At 44.5% G+C, this 19,486-nt stretch overlaps 1 protein-coding gene across 1 annotated transcript; it reads right to left on the bottom strand.

Moving 5' to 3' along the window:
- Positions 1-9,549: 9,549 nt before the first annotated feature.
- On the bottom strand, positions 9,550-15,039 carry lfng (LFNG O-fucosylpeptide 3-beta-N-acetylglucosaminyltransferase; the record flags this gene model as incomplete). Its single annotated transcript, XM_079177104.1, has 8 exons — positions 9,550-9,697; positions 9,793-9,878; positions 9,973-10,138; positions 10,322-10,407; positions 10,515-10,668; positions 10,756-10,858; positions 11,018-11,066; positions 14,641-15,039. 8 exons carry the CDS (start codon positions 15,037-15,039, stop codon positions 9,631-9,633), a joined length of 1,110 nt encoding a protein of 369 aa, XP_079033230.1. The 3' UTR covers positions 9,550-9,630.
- Between the last annotated feature and the right edge of the window lie 4,447 nt (positions 15,040-19,486).

The raw sequence follows: 19,486 nt of genomic DNA, 5'->3' as shown, positions 1-19,486 counted from the left end.
ACTGTAGAGACCTGCTCGTTGATCATTGGATGTAAAAGCTGAAGCAGACGTCCTGACCAGGAACAGACACCAGGGGGCAGCACTGCTCTGATGTCGCCACATTCACTAAGATAGAACACACAAGATGCAAAATATGAAATGTTAATAGCCAGGGATTCAATACAACTATACACATGAAAGAGTTTTTCACTCATACCAACAAATAGTGAATTCTTTGTACTGTAATTACACAGTTAATGCTGCCCGGAGGATTTTATTGTTGCATTTAGTGTGTTTTTAATCTGAAGTTCATCAGGAGGTTTATTAAATTACATTTTCTATTTAACGAGAGAGGCCTCAGCGAAGTGGCTCAGACCCTCTGAGACCCTGAAGATGATCTGGGGTCTGTAAGACGAAGCAAATTTAACTTATTCTGGCTCACTGGTGAACCTGGATAACGACGCAGATCCACTTACTACTGAGCTCAGCACCATGAGTGAGATGAAGAGGTGACAGCTGCGTGAACATTTGGGTAAAGCGACAGCAAGAAGTGGTTTAAACGAGGCCAAATACAAACAATATCAACAGATACACAGATTAGTGTAAACTACTTTTCAGTGCTGGTATTTAGAGACTATATGTATGCTGGTATTTGGTTTCTGCAGTGCAGCGACGGACCTCAAGCTGCATGCAGATCAGTGTGAGGGGAGCAGAGAGGCCGTCCTGTGTTCATGACCTCTCTGGGCCGACAGCAGGCGGGAGGTCAGTGTCAGCTCCACCAGTCTGGTTTATTCGACTTCCTTCATCCCGCCAGCCAGCTGCTGTCGCCCCAAACTCTGACGTCTCCAGTCTGAAGTCTGGATTACAGAGAGACGGAGGAAGTGGACCTTCTTCCTCTTAAACTGAATTTATCTTCTGAATCTCAACATATTTGGGTTCAGGCTTTACGATCTTTAGTTATTTGCTCTACAAATCTTTCATTATTCATGCAAAATGTAACTTCAAACAGACGACAAAATGATTAAAACGCACCCATTCCTCTGCAGTAACTACAATACGTTCCTCTAATCTTTCAAGGTATGTTCTGTCTGAAAAGATGAATACCGAGATTACATCATCTCCTGGGTTCCCTGCTGTTTATTGTGGGGGCCGAGCTAAACAAAGCAGTAAACAAACAAAGCGTGATGGGGGGGGGGGGGGGGTTTACACAGACACCCAGAGATGCAAATGAACAATTCACACGGTCTCACTGTCGAGGAAATTGAATTACCCGGCTTGTTGCTGGACTGGAGGAATGCATTACTAATGCTTTGAGGTGAGGAGCTGAATGGAGAGGGAGGGAGGAGGAGGGTGGTGCCCCCCCCCCCCCCCCAGACACTTCCTGAGTCTGGCTGGGCTCTCTGCCAGGAGGTCGGACCACGGCTCTCCTTCTCCTCGATGCCAGGCAGCTGCAGGACGGCCAGGAGACACTCCAGAGATTTAAAGCTGCACGAGGCACGACTTCCATTTAAAGAAAGCTCCCCGTTAAGCCGCCGGAAACACGAAAAACTAATTATGTATCAGAGCTTAAACCTGTGGCTTTGTATGTAAATACAAATACATTTTCCAAAGCAGCATCCCATAAATATTTAGATGCATTTCCCTCCTTTCTGACTTCTAGATTCCGTTCATGCCGTGTTGCAGCAAAGTTAAGCTGCTGTTATCTCTGACGGGGTGTGTTGACTAAATGCTCCTCATTGCTGCATTCAAGGTTTTAACTGTATATTCTGTTTAATCCAGTGGTTCCCAACCTAGGGGGCCGGCCCCCTCCAAAGGGTCACATGACAAATCTCAGGGGTCCTGTGATTAATGGGAGACGAAGGAATGAAAGAAAAGTTCTGCTGCACAAATTTTCATTTATTTTTGGGACTTTTCTGGGGGGGAAATATTGGATATTTTTACCTTTTTGGGCCTTAAATATTTATATTAAGACATTTCATATGAGACATATGAAATGTAACAAGGGGCCCCTACTAGATAGAGTGTGTGTGTGTGTGTGTGTGTGTGTATATGGTCGCATACACACACATTCAGATCCACTGGTTTAATCCTCAACAATAATGATAATCTTTCATATTTTTGTCTGCATCATCTCAATGTGAAAGGTAACTAATAAGCACTAGTGACTACAGATGTCACAGACATGCGATGAAGTCAGAAGTACGATCGTCTCTCCTGCCTTTCACTGCTCATAATGTTCACTTTCTGCTCCCGTTTCTCGACATGACCACCGTGTCATCGCAGGACGGATGAGGCTCCGGAACACTGAATGCAAACACAGGACGTTCGTGTCCCGCTTGTGGAGGGAGTCCTGCTGCTTTGTTGCTGCCATGCTTATGCGAGGGAGAGGGAGAGGGAGTCGGGGGGGTCGGGTGGGGGGTGTCGCCTGGTTTGTCTCCTTTGTGGCCGGGCTCAGAGGGAGGCAGCTGTGTCCTGGGAGTCGCCGCTCAAGTTCTTCACACCTCACCTCCTCCAGCGAGAGGGAGCACGTACATGAAGGATTTATGGAGCGGTCTGCTTATCCCCGTCCTCGCCTTGATGCTTCAGGACCTTCTCAAAGCTCTTCCCTCTCCTTCCTGTTCTCTTAAAGTCATCTATGTGAAGAATCTGTCTTGATCCCAGTGGTTCACCAGCACCTTTAAAAATGAACCACATGAGCGCTTTCACCACGTTATCGAGGCTTTTGCATTCAGACACAGTCCAAGTATTTTCCATATTCTTATAATAACAGTGATGTGTTATCTCTAACTCAGGTTGCACATCTGTCGTGAAACCTTCTTCACCTCTTCTTGCAGGATGTAAAGGGGCTTTTTAAAAGGCATAACACGATGCAAATAAAATACAAAAAGTGCAAACACGACTTTTACAACCTCATTTGCATCGGATTTGCATTTCTGCAAAGCACCATGACTCAGTTATTTTACTTTGATGCAAATGACCATCAAATAACACATTTTACAGACAATATAAACTGTAATTAATGTCGGGATATCATTAGATAACAATGTGTTGTTTTTATGTCACAGTTTGACCTTTTCCTTTAAAGAAACAAACCAGCAGGATGAGGAATATTACACAATGATTTAGTTAATATAAGTGAAACTAATACAACTGATACGTAAACAATAAGTCAATGTTCATGCTTCTTAAACACTGTGGTCAAAGGTGTCGACATTAGAAATAAAAGTTGTTTAAATAACCTTTTGGTTAGAATCATTAACATTTAACATGCATAAACAGTATATATTGTTTCATACTTGGCCTTCATGGTGTTCTGTTAAAAGTCTTAATGTTTAAATCTTAAATACATTTTGTGCAGATCTTTGCAGGATGAAATGAATTTGGTTTAAAACAACAACACTTGATGTGAAAATCAATGGCTTCCTGCAATGCCTTCCTCCAAATTCCTCAAGTCCTTCACTCAAGTGCTGCTCATAAGGACGTTCAAGTCCCTCTCCAGCAGGGATACGTGATACCTGGATTATGGTAAACTCCCACTTTTAGAGCACATGTAGAGCAGGATTAAGGCCTGTGCCAGTTGCTGTGAGATGTCTCTGTGTCCCGCCGCTCCTAATCCTGCAGACAATGCTGCCTCTTAATTGGAGACTGACTGATATAGCAGAGGGCAGTCATGAAGACAATGTGCGAGTGGCCAGCGTCTCTGTAATCCCCTGCACTGTGAGGAATGTCCCTCTGTGGCAGCCATCCACACTCCACCACATCCACTCCCACTCCTCACCTCCCACTCGGGGGTTTTCCCTTTTACTGACAGTTAAGAGTCGCTGTTTCGGAGTCAAAACAAACACAAAGAGAGCGACTTTGCAGAGTTGTGAAATTTCACATGTTGCACTGATGGGAGGTGCAAGAAAGCACACCCAGGTGTTTGTGTTGTAATCAGCAGGAGACGGACTGTTAACAGACTTAAGTGTTTCCTGTCAGTCCACCTTGAAGCAGGGCTGAAATGGTGTCATTGTGAAGACCTGTGAAGCCTCGATATCCAGTATATTAATGGTGTGTCTATACTTTAATATGCATAAAATATCAATAAATATCAATAGGCCACATTCTGACTTGTCACAGTAGGAACAGCACAGGACTGATGGTTGCTGCTTGGATTTCAGGTTGCTGGTGTTGAGCACGCTGACTCAATCTGAGCCATCGTTAGTGTTATTAGTAACATCTGTGCTTTTCCTACCATGACAGGCCAGAATGAGTGCTGCTGTGAAAAAGGCTCATTGTAGACCAAACAGAAAGATATGCAAAAATACTCTTTTTTTTATTCTTTCTGGATGTTTTGCGCCTCTTTGTGATTATTTTGTGTCTCTTCAGTCATTTAATGTCTCATTAGTGACTTTGCATCCCTTTTAATCATTTTGCCTCTTGTTTTGCATGACTTTGTGGTTTATTTGATTGACTTTCCAGCAACAGTCACCTCATATACTGTATATAGACTCTGATCCAGGGGCCGCTGGCCCGGTGTCTGATAAACCTGTTCAGTAATCCGTCCATGATATTAACAAGCCAACTAACACCACCTGACTCTGGTAGAGCAGGCATTAGTGGTGGCCAATCAGATTCCTGCTCTGACACCACTTTTTGGTATTTGCACAGATAAATGTAGTTGTAATGTCAGCGAGCTATTACATCCTGTTGTTGGATTTAAAGTTTTACTCTTGCTCATGGGTTACAACCAGTCACAACAAGACTCAATTCCTAACGGCGTTCAGGCTGCCGGGTCATTACATGGGTGACAGACCTGGTTTCTCCCTGAGGCGGAAAACTGTAGGCGGGAAGATTTCTCCTCAAGTGTGACTCAAACTGAGACAGACACAAGTCATGCAGGACTTTTTATGTTTTGTATACAGAACATGATTGACTTTTTGGGTACTGGATCCTTTATCACTGGAAGATAATCAGCAACAGCCTCCAGTCATATTTCACCATGTGCGGCTCGCTGACAGTTAGGTGGTCAGCCATGTCTGCAGTTGGCTGTTTGTGTTCTTTTAATCTCTCACCTGTCTTGTATGCAAAACAGCTGGAAATATTGAAATCAGTCCATTGAAGGACAGATCTTTGGAGACGTTAAAACTGAGTTATACTTTTTACCAATATACAAACTTTTTACCATGCGGCAGCGTCCTGTGCTGAAAAGTGAAGACAGTGCCGACAACTGCAGTTCCTCTAATGGCCACTTGAGGCTGGTTCCAAAAGCGAGTCAATCCCCATAGACCCCCATGTTAAAATGTCCAACTCTACAACTGAAATAAACGTTAACAGACTGGTACAAAAAACGGGTTTGGCCTCTACAGCCAATATCCCCGTTCATGACAACTGTACGGGGGTTGACTTTTTAGACAGCTCACCCGTTTAAATAAAATGAAAGGCTTAAAGTTAGGCATAATTGTGGGCGTGGCCGCTTTGAGTGACAGTTGGGTTTCGTCGTAACTGCCAAGATGGCGGCGGCAACCGCACCAAGCCACTTTGAGCCTCACAACCGCCGTTTAAAAACTAACACAGACTTCACGTCCATATTTTACACTGTCTATATATACTAAAACAATGCAATTTACCGTGGAAGAACTACCGAAACACCTTAATTTAGTTATAATACCTCAATGTTAACATACTCCATTAAAAAATGTACTTCAAGGAATAGTTAAACATGGTAGCGAAATAAGATCTGTCAGTTAGCTCGCTAAATGTTAAGCTAACGTTACGGCTAGCAACTGGTTAGCTTAGTTTGCCATCATGAAACAGGGGGAGTCAGCTAGCCTGGCTCTGTCCAAAGGTAAGAAAACGGCCTGTTAGCACCATTAAAGCTCACTAATTATAAAGCTGTATCTTGCTTGTTAAACCGCCATAAAAATAGGAATGTAAAAACATCAATTGGCTGTTTTTCGTTGGTTAATGTGCAGCTGGTCATTGGGTAACTGGGCCCAGACCAACACATGTTTCAGTTTGTATGAATTAATAACGTTAACAAACTTGTGTACTTTAATTTAAGTATCTATACTAGCAACTGATTCACTCTACTACCAGTAATAGAAATGCTGCCATGTCTCCCTGTGTGAAGCTGAAATCTTGGCCTCAGCTCGGAGTGTAAATTGAAATGCTAATAGCGTAGCTACACTTCAAAGCTCAGTCCTACTGTATGTTATTCTGCGTCTTCTGGTATGGAAACAGTCATAATTGCAGTAGCAAACGTTAAGAAAAGATAAACAGTGGAAAAGCACCAGAATACAGTAATCACATAATAACTCATTGACTCGTAGATGTGACAGATTAGTGTGTTTGAATGATTACTGACACAGAGGGATTAGAAATGAGTGGGAGGAAACAGTTTTAGGCTAATTTAAATCTCAGACTATATACTTTATTTCCTCTCTTTGTAATAGTACACAAACAAACTTGCCTTTTTAATGTTTTACCAGAGAACAAAAACACTCTTAACTCTGTGATAGTGTGCACATCTCTTCTGTTATGATTTTAAAAATGTTACATCCAAGTGCCAGTTTTGAGTTTAATTAGATTAGAGGCACGTTAGACCAACACTTTAATGATTTGTTATGTATGTAAAAACCTTTATCTTTTGTAGGAAAAGATCAATGTGCTGCAGATGTGATTACTGTTTGCACATCCGCAGCTTGCCAGTTTAATAAGACAAGAGTTTTAACCTAAGCCTCATGCCCTTCTTTCCCATGGGTGCAGTGCCAGAGGAGGCATCTCTCTCTCTTCCTATTCTGTGAAGCTGATCAAGCGTTTGCCACCGAATACAAGGTGATTATAGCTCAGACTGCTTTCATTGTTCTTTGTCATATCATGTATGATTGGAAACTTCTGCACAGATTTTTGTAAACGTTATACAAGTCGACAGAGAGAAGAGAGGCTGCAGATGTCTGTTTGAACATGAGATTTAGATGAAAGACTGCAGTTTTTCCCAATTCACGTCTCTGGAAGGCAAAGCTGTGGTTATGGGTTTGTGGTGAGGATGTTTGCGCCGAGTAATTTGTCTCCCATGCGAGGCTTTGGTGATGGATCCTCTGCTCTGTGTGTCAGAGTTCAGCCAGCATTTGCACATGCAGGATGATAACATTTTAAACTGCACTTTTGTGCTGATAATTAGTAAAACTGCAAGTAATCTGTCTTTTAGTCAGAATTATATTCTCGACAGAGTAACATCTTGTGAGGCCGTTATTTCGACCAAAAATTCAACCCTAAAATTCATTCAGAGATGATAGTATAGTGTGGAAACGTAGTCCATTATAAGTAAAAGTCAGAGGATTGACAGTGTTACTTTATCATGTATTATATAATAGGATTGATGCATTAACATGTAAGCAGTGTTTTGTTATATTTGTCTGCTGTGAAGCAAATTTCACCCATTTCTATTGATCGTTGGCTACTTTACTGTATAATAAAAGAAATCATATTTTCTATGTTTAATACAGATATTTCAACTCTTAATCAGCGAATAGATTAGTAACTACACTCTCCAATAAGTGTAGTGGAGTAAATAGTAGAATACTTTCCTCAGAGTAGAAGCATAAAATAGTCAAAAATCTAAATACCAGAATGAAAGAAAGTGAATAATCATTTATATACAGTGATATTAGTCCAGGTTGGAATATGAAATATGTAGGAGGTTTAATTTTTAAGTCCTGCTACACAAGTTAGCATTTTTGGACTAATCACTGATGTTACATTTCTTTTGTGTTAAATTTGAATTATTGCTTCTTTGAACCTGCGGTTTAAAGGTGACGTCACTCAAAAGAGTTGTTTAATCTTTAATGCATTGTTTTATAAGGTTATCATGTTTATGTGAAATTGTCTTAAAGGTAACTAGTGTCTGCAACTGTCCAATGAAGTAGTGGAGTAGACATACATGTATCTAAAGAAGCATGTAATGGAAATGCTAAAGTACAAATACTTAAGAACAGTAATAACTTTATTTATATAGCAGTCAGTGCTTTACTAAATGTAGGCTATTGTTACTTCCCACCACTGCATTAAATCAATAACAGTAAAAGAAGATCCATCATTTTGAACTTGGAAGACAAAGTCAAATAAAAACACGAACAAATATGTAATGTTTCTCAGTGGTTATGCACTTTTATTCAAAGTTGTCGGTCCCACCGTGGGTCCCATGGTAGTTAATACCAGGATCAGCTCATAATCCCTGAGAAGCCAGTATTGGGAATGAACCGCTCGAACCCTCCAGATACTGGAGAATAAACACCACAGTCACTCAACGCAGTTCAAAGCAGTACAAAAATATCATGTCCGGGTCAATAAACGCATATGTAAACCACGAAGGGGAAATTCCATCCTACACATTATACTATGAATTTAAAACAAAAAGGGCACAGTACACAATACTGCAGTCAAAATGTACAGGGCCACCCAATATGGGTGAGAGACGACACGGAGGGAACGGACCCCTCCATGAACAAAACACTCATGTTGCTCCTGTAAAGTTCTCACCTCAGCGGCAACCAGCCCATAAATATTATGTGTAAATAAAGAACATTCATGTTGAGAACAACAGCAGTCTTTTGTGCAAACTATTATAGACTGTGGCTCACGTTACACACGTGGTCATTATTTAGATGCCATTGTTTCTTTCTTTGCTTTTCACTAATTCTTCACTGTTGAACCTTTTTTTGTTTTTTTGTTTTTGAGGTGAGCAACTTTTCAGGAGCAATCATCAGCTCATTTGAAACTCAGCTGTGCAATTTGTCAAACAACAACAACAATAAAAAACATTTCATAAGCAATTCGAAAGCTGATTGTAACCCTGAATCAAAATCTCTTCCACTCGTTATTCATCCTCCTTTGTAACAAATGCAAGGAGTGTTATCAAAAACATGAATGGATACGAGATTTTGACGGGTTAGTTCTCTTTTCTTTGTTATAGTTTGGACATAAATCTGAGGCATGTCATTAAAAAGGACGTAAATTAGGTCAGTTGACCAAAAAACTATCGCAAAGGGAAAAGTGCTTAGTCCTGATATACCTCAGATTAGGTCACCAAAGGATGCATTAGGGAGTCTGCCAGCTCAGTTCATGGGAGAAATAACACTGTTAACTTAAAAGCACAACAAAATCTTCATATTAGCGCATTTGTCCGGAGTCATCGGAATAAAAACATCTAAACAAAAAAGCCAATTATATGCGATAAAAGCCAACAAAAGCCTACAAACAAAGACCTGTATGGCTTTGCATTTTTAAAAAGCGACAAAAAAAAAATAAAATGTTAATGTGAAGCTGGCAAAAAGGCTTGAATATATGTCAATACATTCTATGAGAATTGCAGATACATTTACAAGCAACATATACATCACAAAGCTCAACTGATTGCCTGCAAAGCTTAACGCTGAAAGCTACTTCCTGCCGAGAGCCGGGGTCCTTCCACCAGAACATAATGGGGCGAGGTCCTGGCTCCGGACAGGAAGGAATAGTCCCGAGGCGGGCCGCACAGCAGCCCAGTAAAACTATTAAAGACCGCACAGCAACAATACAGCAGCCGTGCGGTCTAACAACAAACACTGGTCCCCGCGAGCCTTTCAGATACCGAGGCACGACGGGGACGAGGATGAGAAAGGAGCGGTCGCCCTAGAAGGCAACCTGAGGGGGACACCATGGGGTGTCTGGGTACAGGAGACAGTGCACCGACTTGAACCTGGAAGACAACAATACAGTGGTGGAGTCAGACTTGTTGAAAAGTGTTGAAACTGATTTTAAATCTGTGTCATTAAATCCAGAACAATCTCTCACCTCGATGGATCCTCCTCCACAGGAAAAGCCCCTTTGAAATTGATGATATTACTCTTGTTTTCGAACATCCCATAACTGAGGGTGATCTGGAAGAGAAATTACAGGAGAAACTTAGAACATAGAAGAAGAAAAACACCCAAGAATACTGGACACGGACTGTGTATTTAATAAGCCTCTCACCTGCTTGTGTATCTCCGATCTGGACACTTGTTGCAGGTTCTCCAGGTGGGAGTGGAACAGGTTGCTGCGGGTCAGAGGAACCCCGAGAACCGACTCGATGATGTAGCCGATGGTGCAGTCGTCGGGCAGCCGGATCTTCTCCGCCGTGTTCATGAAGTGGCCGCCGCTGGAGGGACAGAAAATACACACTTGGTCAGTGCTGAGTTTTGCTGTTTTCACCCTCAAGACTGAGCTCTCTGCTGATAACACAGGATGTGTGTGTGTGTGTGTGTGTGTGTGTGTGTGTGTGTGTGTGTGTGTGTGTGTGTGTGTGTGTGTGTGTGTGTGTGTGTGTGTGTCGGTATCTCACCTGGCCCACGGGCTCATCTTCAGCGCCAGACCTCGGCTCACACAGAAGCCTGCTCCTCCAGTAGCAAACCAGAAGTTGACTGGTTTCTATGAGGACACGGAGAAGTTGGTCAATATGCAGAATCATCCGACAAATACGAGCCTGTATGACGTTGAAGTTTACAATTCAACAAATATAAGAATCTTCTGCGTACCATCTTGTTGTCGCCCAGCCTCTCTGTGGCCTCGATGGGCCGGTCCAGACTGGGTTTACCGATGTACATGTCCTGGGTGTGGGGGTACTGCGACAGGTGCTTCACCAGAGAACGAACGTTCACGTAGTTGTCGTCATCTACGTGACAGAACCACCTAAGAAACAGAAGAAGCGTTAGCTCCTGAGATATTCACACTAATAAATAAATAAAAATCACATTAAAATAAATATCAAGGACTTACTTTTTCCCCGACTCTATGAACTTATCGTATTCCACCGCCATCTTGCACGAGAGAGCTTGTCGGCTGTGAGCTGCAGAGCAGTTTGTGTTGATTGCGTGACTTCCTGTGACGGCAATGCAAGAAACGGGTTATTAATGAAAGATGACACCATGAATGGAGGCTTTCACAGAAAAATGACCTTCTAAAAATAAGATTTCTCATTAATTCAGCGTGCCCTTTCTAATAAAACAAAGAGCATCTCAGTTCCCAGCATGATGCTCACCAATTTTCTTTTTCAGCTCCGCATCCTCTCCGTCTGTGAAGATGTGCGTCTGTAAACAAACAAAGGGAGAATTCAGATCAGTGGTCGTTAAATCCACACAAACGAGAAGCGTGTTGGACGATCATGTGATGCGCCCGGTCACACGATCAAATTCGACGGTGTGTCCAAAGCCCTCCTTCCTCACGTCCATCCAGTGCGCTGTGATTAGCATCCATCAACATGCCTTTTATGCAGCGGAAAACACATCGAGTTAAACAACCCCGGCTCTAAGAAAGGCCTTTTGTCCCGCGTTGCACTCTCTCCATGGCAACTGTGCTGCCGCCCCGAAGCATCCCAGACATGGAACAAAGCAGGAGGCAGACTGTCCGCCCCCACACACACCCCATTCATGTATCCCATGCCGAGCCCCCCCCCCCCCCTCGGACCTGCTGCCGGGCTTCAACGTGTTGAATGCAGCTAAAACAGAAGCAAACAGCAGATAAACTACCAACACGATCCTCTGTGTGCTCGCCGCTGCACGACCGGCAGAACCCGTGAATCGAGCCACGAGACTGCAGGCGCTTGTTAAATGTAGCAGTTACTCATAAAAGGAGTTGACAACAAAAGGATTAGACTCCTCTTTATGACGCCTCGCACTGAGCAGGTGCAAGCCGGTGAATGGCGACTGATGTTGAAAAGGGGCCCCGAGCTTCGTGTTTACTCTTCACCTCAGGTGAGGCAGCACCTGCCCAACGTCACGCTACCTTATCTGAGCCACGTGCCCCTACACGCCCCGGTGTCAACTTTGTGTCAACTATGACTCGCACTCCTGCAACTTCTCTGCCCTGCTGCCGCCCGAGCAACTGTGACGTGTGTGCTCTGCATCCAGAAACAAGGCCCGCTGACTTCCCTCGGATGAAGAGACTCATCCTTTCTACTTTTTTCCTTTTCCCGGGCCGCCCCGAACGGTTCGTGGAAGCAGATGTTGCTCGATGCTGAAGCCATGAGCCGGTATTTGTTTAAGGAAGAGTGGTGGTTTGAGAGGAGAAGGGATCAGAGGCTGGCGCTGTTTGCTTTAAAGCCCGTTGAATAGACGGCCTAATCACCGAGGCAGCTGCCAGAGCTGCCAGGGCACTGACAGAAAGAGAGGGAGGGGGGGAGAGAGGGGAGGAATCTCACTGCTGATTAGTAAATTGAAAACCGTGTGTGGCCATTCAACCCCCCCCCCCCCCTCCCTTAGGCCCACGTACACGGACAGAGCCTCTTGAATAGAACAATGCTGTGAGTTTTCATGCTGGGTAAAGTCTCCACTGGGTAAAGTCTAAATATGTTTGCCAGCATTTGCATACAGCTGCAGGAGTTAACTAAAGAGAAACCTCCCTGGGAAGGCTTTTTTTCTCCCCCTCCGTCTTTGTTTCTGACCTGAAACTTAAAGAGAACACTTACTTTCACTGAATACTAATTCATACCACAAAAAAACCACCAGATGGCCGTCTGTGAAGCAGAGATAAGAGGAGAGGAGGGAGATGAGAGCTGCACTCCTGACCACAGGAAGACCTGGCACGGTCCTGTCTGAGCTGAACGTGGTGCCTGGCTGGCTGTCTCCAGCTCCACGGGAAGGAAAGGCATCAGACCCCCCCCCCCCCCCCGATTCAAAGCCTTTGTAGCCCATTTCATCAGGACAAATTATTTGTAGCACCGCTGTACAGGATGGACTAAATGGCGTGCACATAATAGTCACATTTTTTTAAACCCATCTGTCCTCATCAATGACACCCTCCCACTTGTACTTCACAGCGAAGACATTTTTAAAAAGCGCCCATTGTCAGGAGTGCTGGCTAATTATCATACTCTTGAGAGAGGAATGCATGGCACACCAAGAAGACGCCGGTGCCAGCTGCTGAATGCATCTGAAGACTGTACGTGCAGGTTTTACAAATCAATCCGATCTACTCTCTGGACATGTCGTGATCCACTTTCTTCTTCTTGTTTTATGGCCCATGCTCTCAGTACGAAGTCATATATTGCTCAAGGGTGATTCATAGAAAACAGGAAGGCGTTTTGTACAAGAAAAAGTCATATAATGACTTTTGATGAGAAAGAGGCTTTCTGCTTCAAACGCACCACTTCACAGATAAAGTGGGTCTGGCGTTTAATAGCCTCAGAGGGTAATCTTTTACATAAAGACACTACAAAAAAGGCTGTTAACGCTCTGAATGGGCTCAAAGATTAAGGAGGCCACGGGCGCTATTGTGTCAACACATCTATCGTGGAGATAATCTTCCCTCTCTGTTCTCATGTAAACAGCAGCAGATAGCGGCTCCATCTGCACACGAGAGAAAGAGATGTCCCTCTGAGCGGAAGAGGAGCAGAACAAGAAGTCTTTTAAAGGGCCGTTTGCATGAATAAGACTTTTGTCCCTCGTGTGCGCCGCTACAAAAGTGATCCAAACTCCACAGATGTCCATCAGCTGAGCGTGAGAATCGAACGAGGATGGCCATATGTACACGGTGGGAACTCGGCAGCATCATATGGCTGGCATTAGGGCCGTCCTTTGTTCCGTCTCTCCTGACCACCTGGCACCCTTCCTCCAGGAACTCCCTCTTGCATTGTGGGTCCCGCTCTGTCCTTTTCTTTTTTTTTGTCCACGCAGCCACCCACCAGCTGCCCGCCCGCAAGCCCTGCTGTTAACTCTGTCGGCTGGGTTAACTAACATCATCCAGTGCAGTGATTACAACCAATTAGCACAGTCAACTCGCATCCGAGCAGATGTTGCGGTGCAAGGTTTGGGCATTAACGTGAGCCGTGCAGGTGATCTTTACAGACACAAGAGAAGAAACCCCAAACTTTACCAGAGAGGAGAACCTGTGTGTGACAGCGGCCGAGGCCAATTAAAACGACTTTTGAAAATGCACATCTGGGAGCAGGAGAAAATCACTTTGAATAGCAGCTGTTTCCTCCACATTATAGCCGTGCGTGTCTTTGTGCACCCTCTTGCTTCTCAAGGCCACATTTTCACACTCAGCGTGCCGCATAAACTCTCCTATAGACGCACCCCTTTGTCCCAGGCATCCCCTCAAACGAAGCCCCCCGTTTTCCCATCCCTCCAGTGAGCTTGACCCAGACTCGGCTCCCACGTTCCCATGGAGAGAGGGGAGACAAGGGGCTGGGAAAGCTTTTCTTTCCCCTTCAGAAAGACGCTTTGTTAGTGCTGGAAGGGGGACAGCGCTGGAGTCGGTGCTGTGAAGCATCCATTGCACCGGGGGCATTCACAGGGACACCCAAAGAGAGGAGGGATAATAGAGAGGGAGAGAGGGGGGTGAGAGAGGGAGAAGTGGGAGTCCTGAAACGGTTCCCTCTCGTTCTCAGGGACATCACTCAGAGGAGAATAAAAAGTGACAGAGCCGAGGAGACTCAGCACGGTTAACAGGGCTTGTGTGGCTATTTCAGTGTGTGGTGTGGTGACAAGGGGGAACAATGCAGCACTGTAAGCAGCCATCAAACGGGCATCACCTGCATCACCTATTGTCCAGCTCTGCAGCCCAGGCAACAAGGACGCCAGCCCCCAAACAAGCCCCCCCCCCCCATCATATCTGCACATCTACACTTCCAGCTGCACACATGCATCCCACATTTCCCTTTACCTGTTGCATGTTTCTTGAGATCCACGTGTCCAGCAGCAGATTCAGTCTGGACTGGTGGAACTTCTTGGTGGTCTTCACGGCGATGAAGACGTCGTCCGCGCTGATGTCCTCGGCTGGAGGCGGCTCGGCGGCGGAGGAGCGCGCGGGCTGCTCCGCCTCCCTCCGACCCCGCGTGAGTTTGGTGAAGTACGCCGAGAAGCCCTTCTTAGTTTGCGCGTCGCTCTCGTCGCCCCGCGCGGCGTCCTGGAGCAGAGAGCGCGTGCCGGCGTCCCCTCCGGTCGCCTCGTCGTCCACCTGACCGCGGTGATGCTGCACGGCGACCAGGACCAGCAGCAGCAGGCAGAGGCACGCTGTGCTGGTGACAGAGATGGCTGTCTTCTTATTGCTATTCATCGACATGATTCAACTTTTTTTTAAAAAGACTAAAAAAAAAAAACTATGAAGCGGCGCAACAAATCCCCAATGCAAAGTCCATAAGGTGTTTTATTCTCTCAATAAAAGAAAAGGATGAACAGATCCGTCCGTGTGCGTAGCGGAATCGCAAGTAAGTAATTTGTTACAGGGGAGAATATATCAGCTTCTATGCTGGCCACGCCTCGTGGGAGGGCCTTGAATGCAGCATGACAGCAACAGGGCGTGGTTAAGTGTGTGCGTGTATGTGTGTGCGTGTGTTTGTGTGTCTGTCTGTGTGTGTGCTTGTGGGTGTGTGTGGGTGTGTTGCAGAGTTCAGTTTGGCTTTTACAGAGATAATAGGAGTAAAAGATTGACCCAGAGAACACAGAGCTGCAGGTGGTCACGAGGAAAGGTGTGTTTCAAAATGCACCTGGAGGAAGAAAAAGTGTATCCTCCAGATCTAAATTTGCATTTCTCTTCTTTTCAAGGTGAAGCTATTTGAATTCTGCCGGGTGTTCACCAGAGAAACGGGCTCTATTGTTCTTCACTGACCTTGTGAGGACTCTAAACAGTTGGCCATTCCTGAAAACACTTGTTATTCAAATTCTGGCTCTCACAACCCGAGTGCCGTCTGGTGCCGGGAGGCCGACCAAAAGACACGAGAGTCCATTTAGACCCACATGCAGCTGGTGGAGCCTCAATAACCTCCCCGACGCCGGGCAACAAATGTCTGGTTAAAGAGACGTCTTTAAAGTTTGGCACAAGGTCGAAAAAAGCTGCCGAAAACACAGATGATTTTGGTCTCAATCTAGATGTTGGGATCAACTCCTAAAAAGTCGATACTGAGGCTGAGTCACACCTTTCATGTCTATTTGAACTCATCATGTTAACTCCTCTGTCTTTACCTGCACCTGAAATATTAAGCAAATCTTTTGCAAGATAAATAAATGTATTTTCCACAGCAGGTGTTTCATTCTTTTAGTTGTGGGACATCCAGGACATAAGTTACCTCTGAGCTTTGTTGCTGCTGACAAGGTCTTTTGTGCCTCTTTTAAAACTGAGCACAGAAAGGCTTCTAAAGGCAAGTATAAGAAACCAGGCAGAGGGGGTTGTCTCCGAGGCCTTCATTCTTCTCTTTCTTGCAGGGCATTCGTCGCCCCTCAGAAACTCTTTTTGGTCCTTTTGGACTTGTGGAGACAATGTCATCTGTTAAAATGGCTCCAACCTCCCTCTCTGTTCAGTTTATTTCAGCCTTTTGCTTCCTCCACAGAAACCAGCAGAAAAAATGCTTTCTTGTCCCTTTTGAAAATCACCCAAACCTCGTCTTTGACGGCCCGTCCATCTAACATTACTGCTGGATTAAATCCAGCGTCTTCAGACAAGCCCACTTCCTCACCAGAGAGCCCGCAAACCCACGAATAAACACCCCAGTGTGCTTGGTTTCTTCCCCCCCAGATCGTATCAGCACGCTGGGGGATCTGAGCGGTCTGTAAAGCTATTTATAGTTCCTGCTTTTACAAAGACGCTGACGTGTGTGATGCACATAGCCTACAGCAGGTAAACGATTCCCAGCATGCACTGGGACCACAGTGTCACAGCAGCCCACTAACTGTCCAGAAAGCATCGTTTCAGCACTAAATATCTTTTATTATTCGCCGAGAACACATGTGCGCACTGAGCTCTGTGAGATGTCAGTTATAACTCGATACTCTGAGGATCCAACATGGAAGACATTAGCTGGAAGCCACATCGTTCTTTTCAACTCATGTTTCCGTTTATCTTCTGTCTGTTTAACATTCCTCATGCTGGATGGTCCCCAGTACGTTTCTGAAGCTTTTGTTTATTACGGATTCAAATCTACTCAATTGCAGCCTTTCATATTTTAATGAGTCTTAGGTCTCCTGCAATGCTAGACTCTTGGATCCTTTCCTAAATATAGCCATATCTCCTTCCTTCATACAGGATCACATGAGTGTTTCAGGGCGTCTAACTAAATGTAAGAGTTATAACTGTTCTGTAAAACATCAAACAGGGAGCTTTAGAGTCATTAACTTAATGTAAACGTGTGTTTCATTAATTTAAAGATAGTTCAGAGACTCGCTGTGTGTCTTTAACGCATGTCCGGATAAGTCACGGTCGTTTCTTTTCATCGTAACTAAAGCAACATGATGAAAAGTGTGATATATATATTAAAGAACAAATTGAATGAGACGGCACCGCGAACCGGGATCAGTCTGCGGTTCTGTTTATTTTCCCAGCATGCACACACCGGCTCTGATTGGATTACAGCTCACACCAGAAGCGAGAGCCAGGGGACCGAGCGTCGTCCTCAGATCTCGGTGTCAGTTTCCCTCCTCATGCAACATTAGAGGAAACTCTCTGAGGACCGAAGGCTGAGAACGCTTCAGCTGCCCGACAGACAAATAAATACCCCCGGCTCCCATTGACCTGCAGAGAGTCTGAATGGACTTCCTTCAGCTAAACGCAGTTGAGATAAAACTTCATATTGCATGAGATAGTGATGATGCAAAAGGCTGCATACGTGTTCTTCTTTCTATCTGAAGGATCAATACTGCACAATATTGCATCATGCTGCAGTGGAGGAAGTATTCAGATACTGAAATATAAGTCGCAATACTGCAAATGGAAAAAAAGTGTCACTTAATTAAGTATGAGTATAAGTTTATTATTCCATTATGCATCTGTGTGTTAGCAGCATTTTATTGTTGGACGAGGTCATTGTGGAGAGAGTTTATACTGTTATTTGGTTTAATTTATAACAACAGATCATCAGTTCATCGTGTATTTTGTGTGTAAAACCTTACTTTGTAAAGCTATAAAAACAGTTATATAATAAAAACGGCAGCGACACTCATACGGTCACAGAAATATACACATATGTACTGTTTTTATTTACTGTGGCAAATTCCTTTAGTTTTGTAAAGCAGCTTGATTTAGTTGAACTGTAAATGATCAACCAGGAGCTGAAGAGTGTCAGGTTACATGCTGACAAGCCTGGGCATGTTGAACGTCATTTATTCTGTTCAGTAATAATATAAAGACATGTAAGCCATCTTTAATTTGTAATTCATCTGTGAGCCACTCAGAAATCAAATAAATCAGGTACCAGCCTTCTCTGTTTCACAACAGCTCAAACCGCTCTACTCTACAGAACCACGTGTTGGAAACTAGATATTCACTGGAGACCTTCAGCTTCTACTAAGAGCTCACTGAACTCATGGGACCTCTAAAAGCTGCTCACAACTTTGACTTATTTCCATTTTATAATGTGAATTTGAAGAGGTTGGTGGTTGCATGTACGTTAGAAACAAGCCTGTGAAAAGGTCCCTTGTGTTGAAGTAAAGGCCATTTTCTCTTGTTGTCTGTGGCCGGTGTAGCTACCTCACTGAGATGAACAATGGGAGGCTTCAGCAGACAAAGAAAAGGGGCATGGAGGTACTTTTAATTGTTTGTGGTGGAGTTCTCTCATCGGGCCCTTTCTCATTTAAATAGAAATGGGTGAGCCATTGCAGAGGCGGTGTGCATAATCGGACTAGTTTTCTCTGTAATCACAGGATGTAGTTGCACAGGATGACTTCAGATATTTCGGAGGATGTGTCGGCAGCGATAAAGTTTACTCTTAATTTCTAGGCTAAATAAATAAGCCGAGTCGAGAAGAAAGACACGACTCTTTAGATCCAAAGACAACAGGAAACTCACGGCTGGTGGTTGATGTCCTATTTTAAAGTGCCCCCCCCCCCCCCCCCCCCCTCCACCTTATAATTGTTCCCTTTTCACTCTTCTCTCCATAACCAGGCGAACACGAGCTATTTGCATAACTGTTCAGACCTGCTCGTCACCCCCTGCTCCTGCCCTACTTCCACTCCGTCAGCCTAATGCTTCCCAGCACTCTCTCTCTCTCTCTGTCTTTGTGCCTCCTCTTGTTGTTCTAGGAACGTACGCTGGTCGACACTTTCAACTCAAACTGAGGTCCATTTAGGGGGTAAATAGGCCCCAAATTATGAGACTGGCATGGTTTCTCCCTATCTGTTGATCTCTTTTCTCCCCAGTGAGGCTTTGTGTTGTGGAGCAAGAAGAGGTGCAGAGCTCTGATCTGTGAGTGTATTATGAGAGAGAGAGAGAGAGATGGATATGGGCGTTACACACATTGTGTTATTTCACTTTTTCACTTCTTCTTTGGAGAAAACTAGTTTCCGTGAAGGATCTAACTCGCTTGAGCAGAGTTTTTGTCAGTATTCAACTTCCTTTATCACAGGGAAGTTATCAGAGGTGGTGGTGGAGCATTTGACTGCAGATCACGACGTCTCTGGTTCAAATCCATGACGCCCTCGTGCTTCTGACAAGAGTCAAATATTTACAGAAGTGAATCATTGAGCTGCAGAGTTATGAAATAAGAAAAGACTTTGCTCGTCCCTGAGGATTAAAACAATGG

Source organism: Pholis gunnellus (genome assembly GCF_910591455.1).
Source record: "Pholis gunnellus genome assembly, chromosome: 17".
In the NCBI taxonomy this organism is placed as follows: domain Eukaryota; kingdom Metazoa; phylum Chordata; class Actinopteri; order Perciformes; family Pholidae; genus Pholis; species Pholis gunnellus.
The sequence above is the reverse complement of the archived record's forward strand: the minus strand, read 5'-3'. Positions and strand labels throughout refer to the sequence as shown.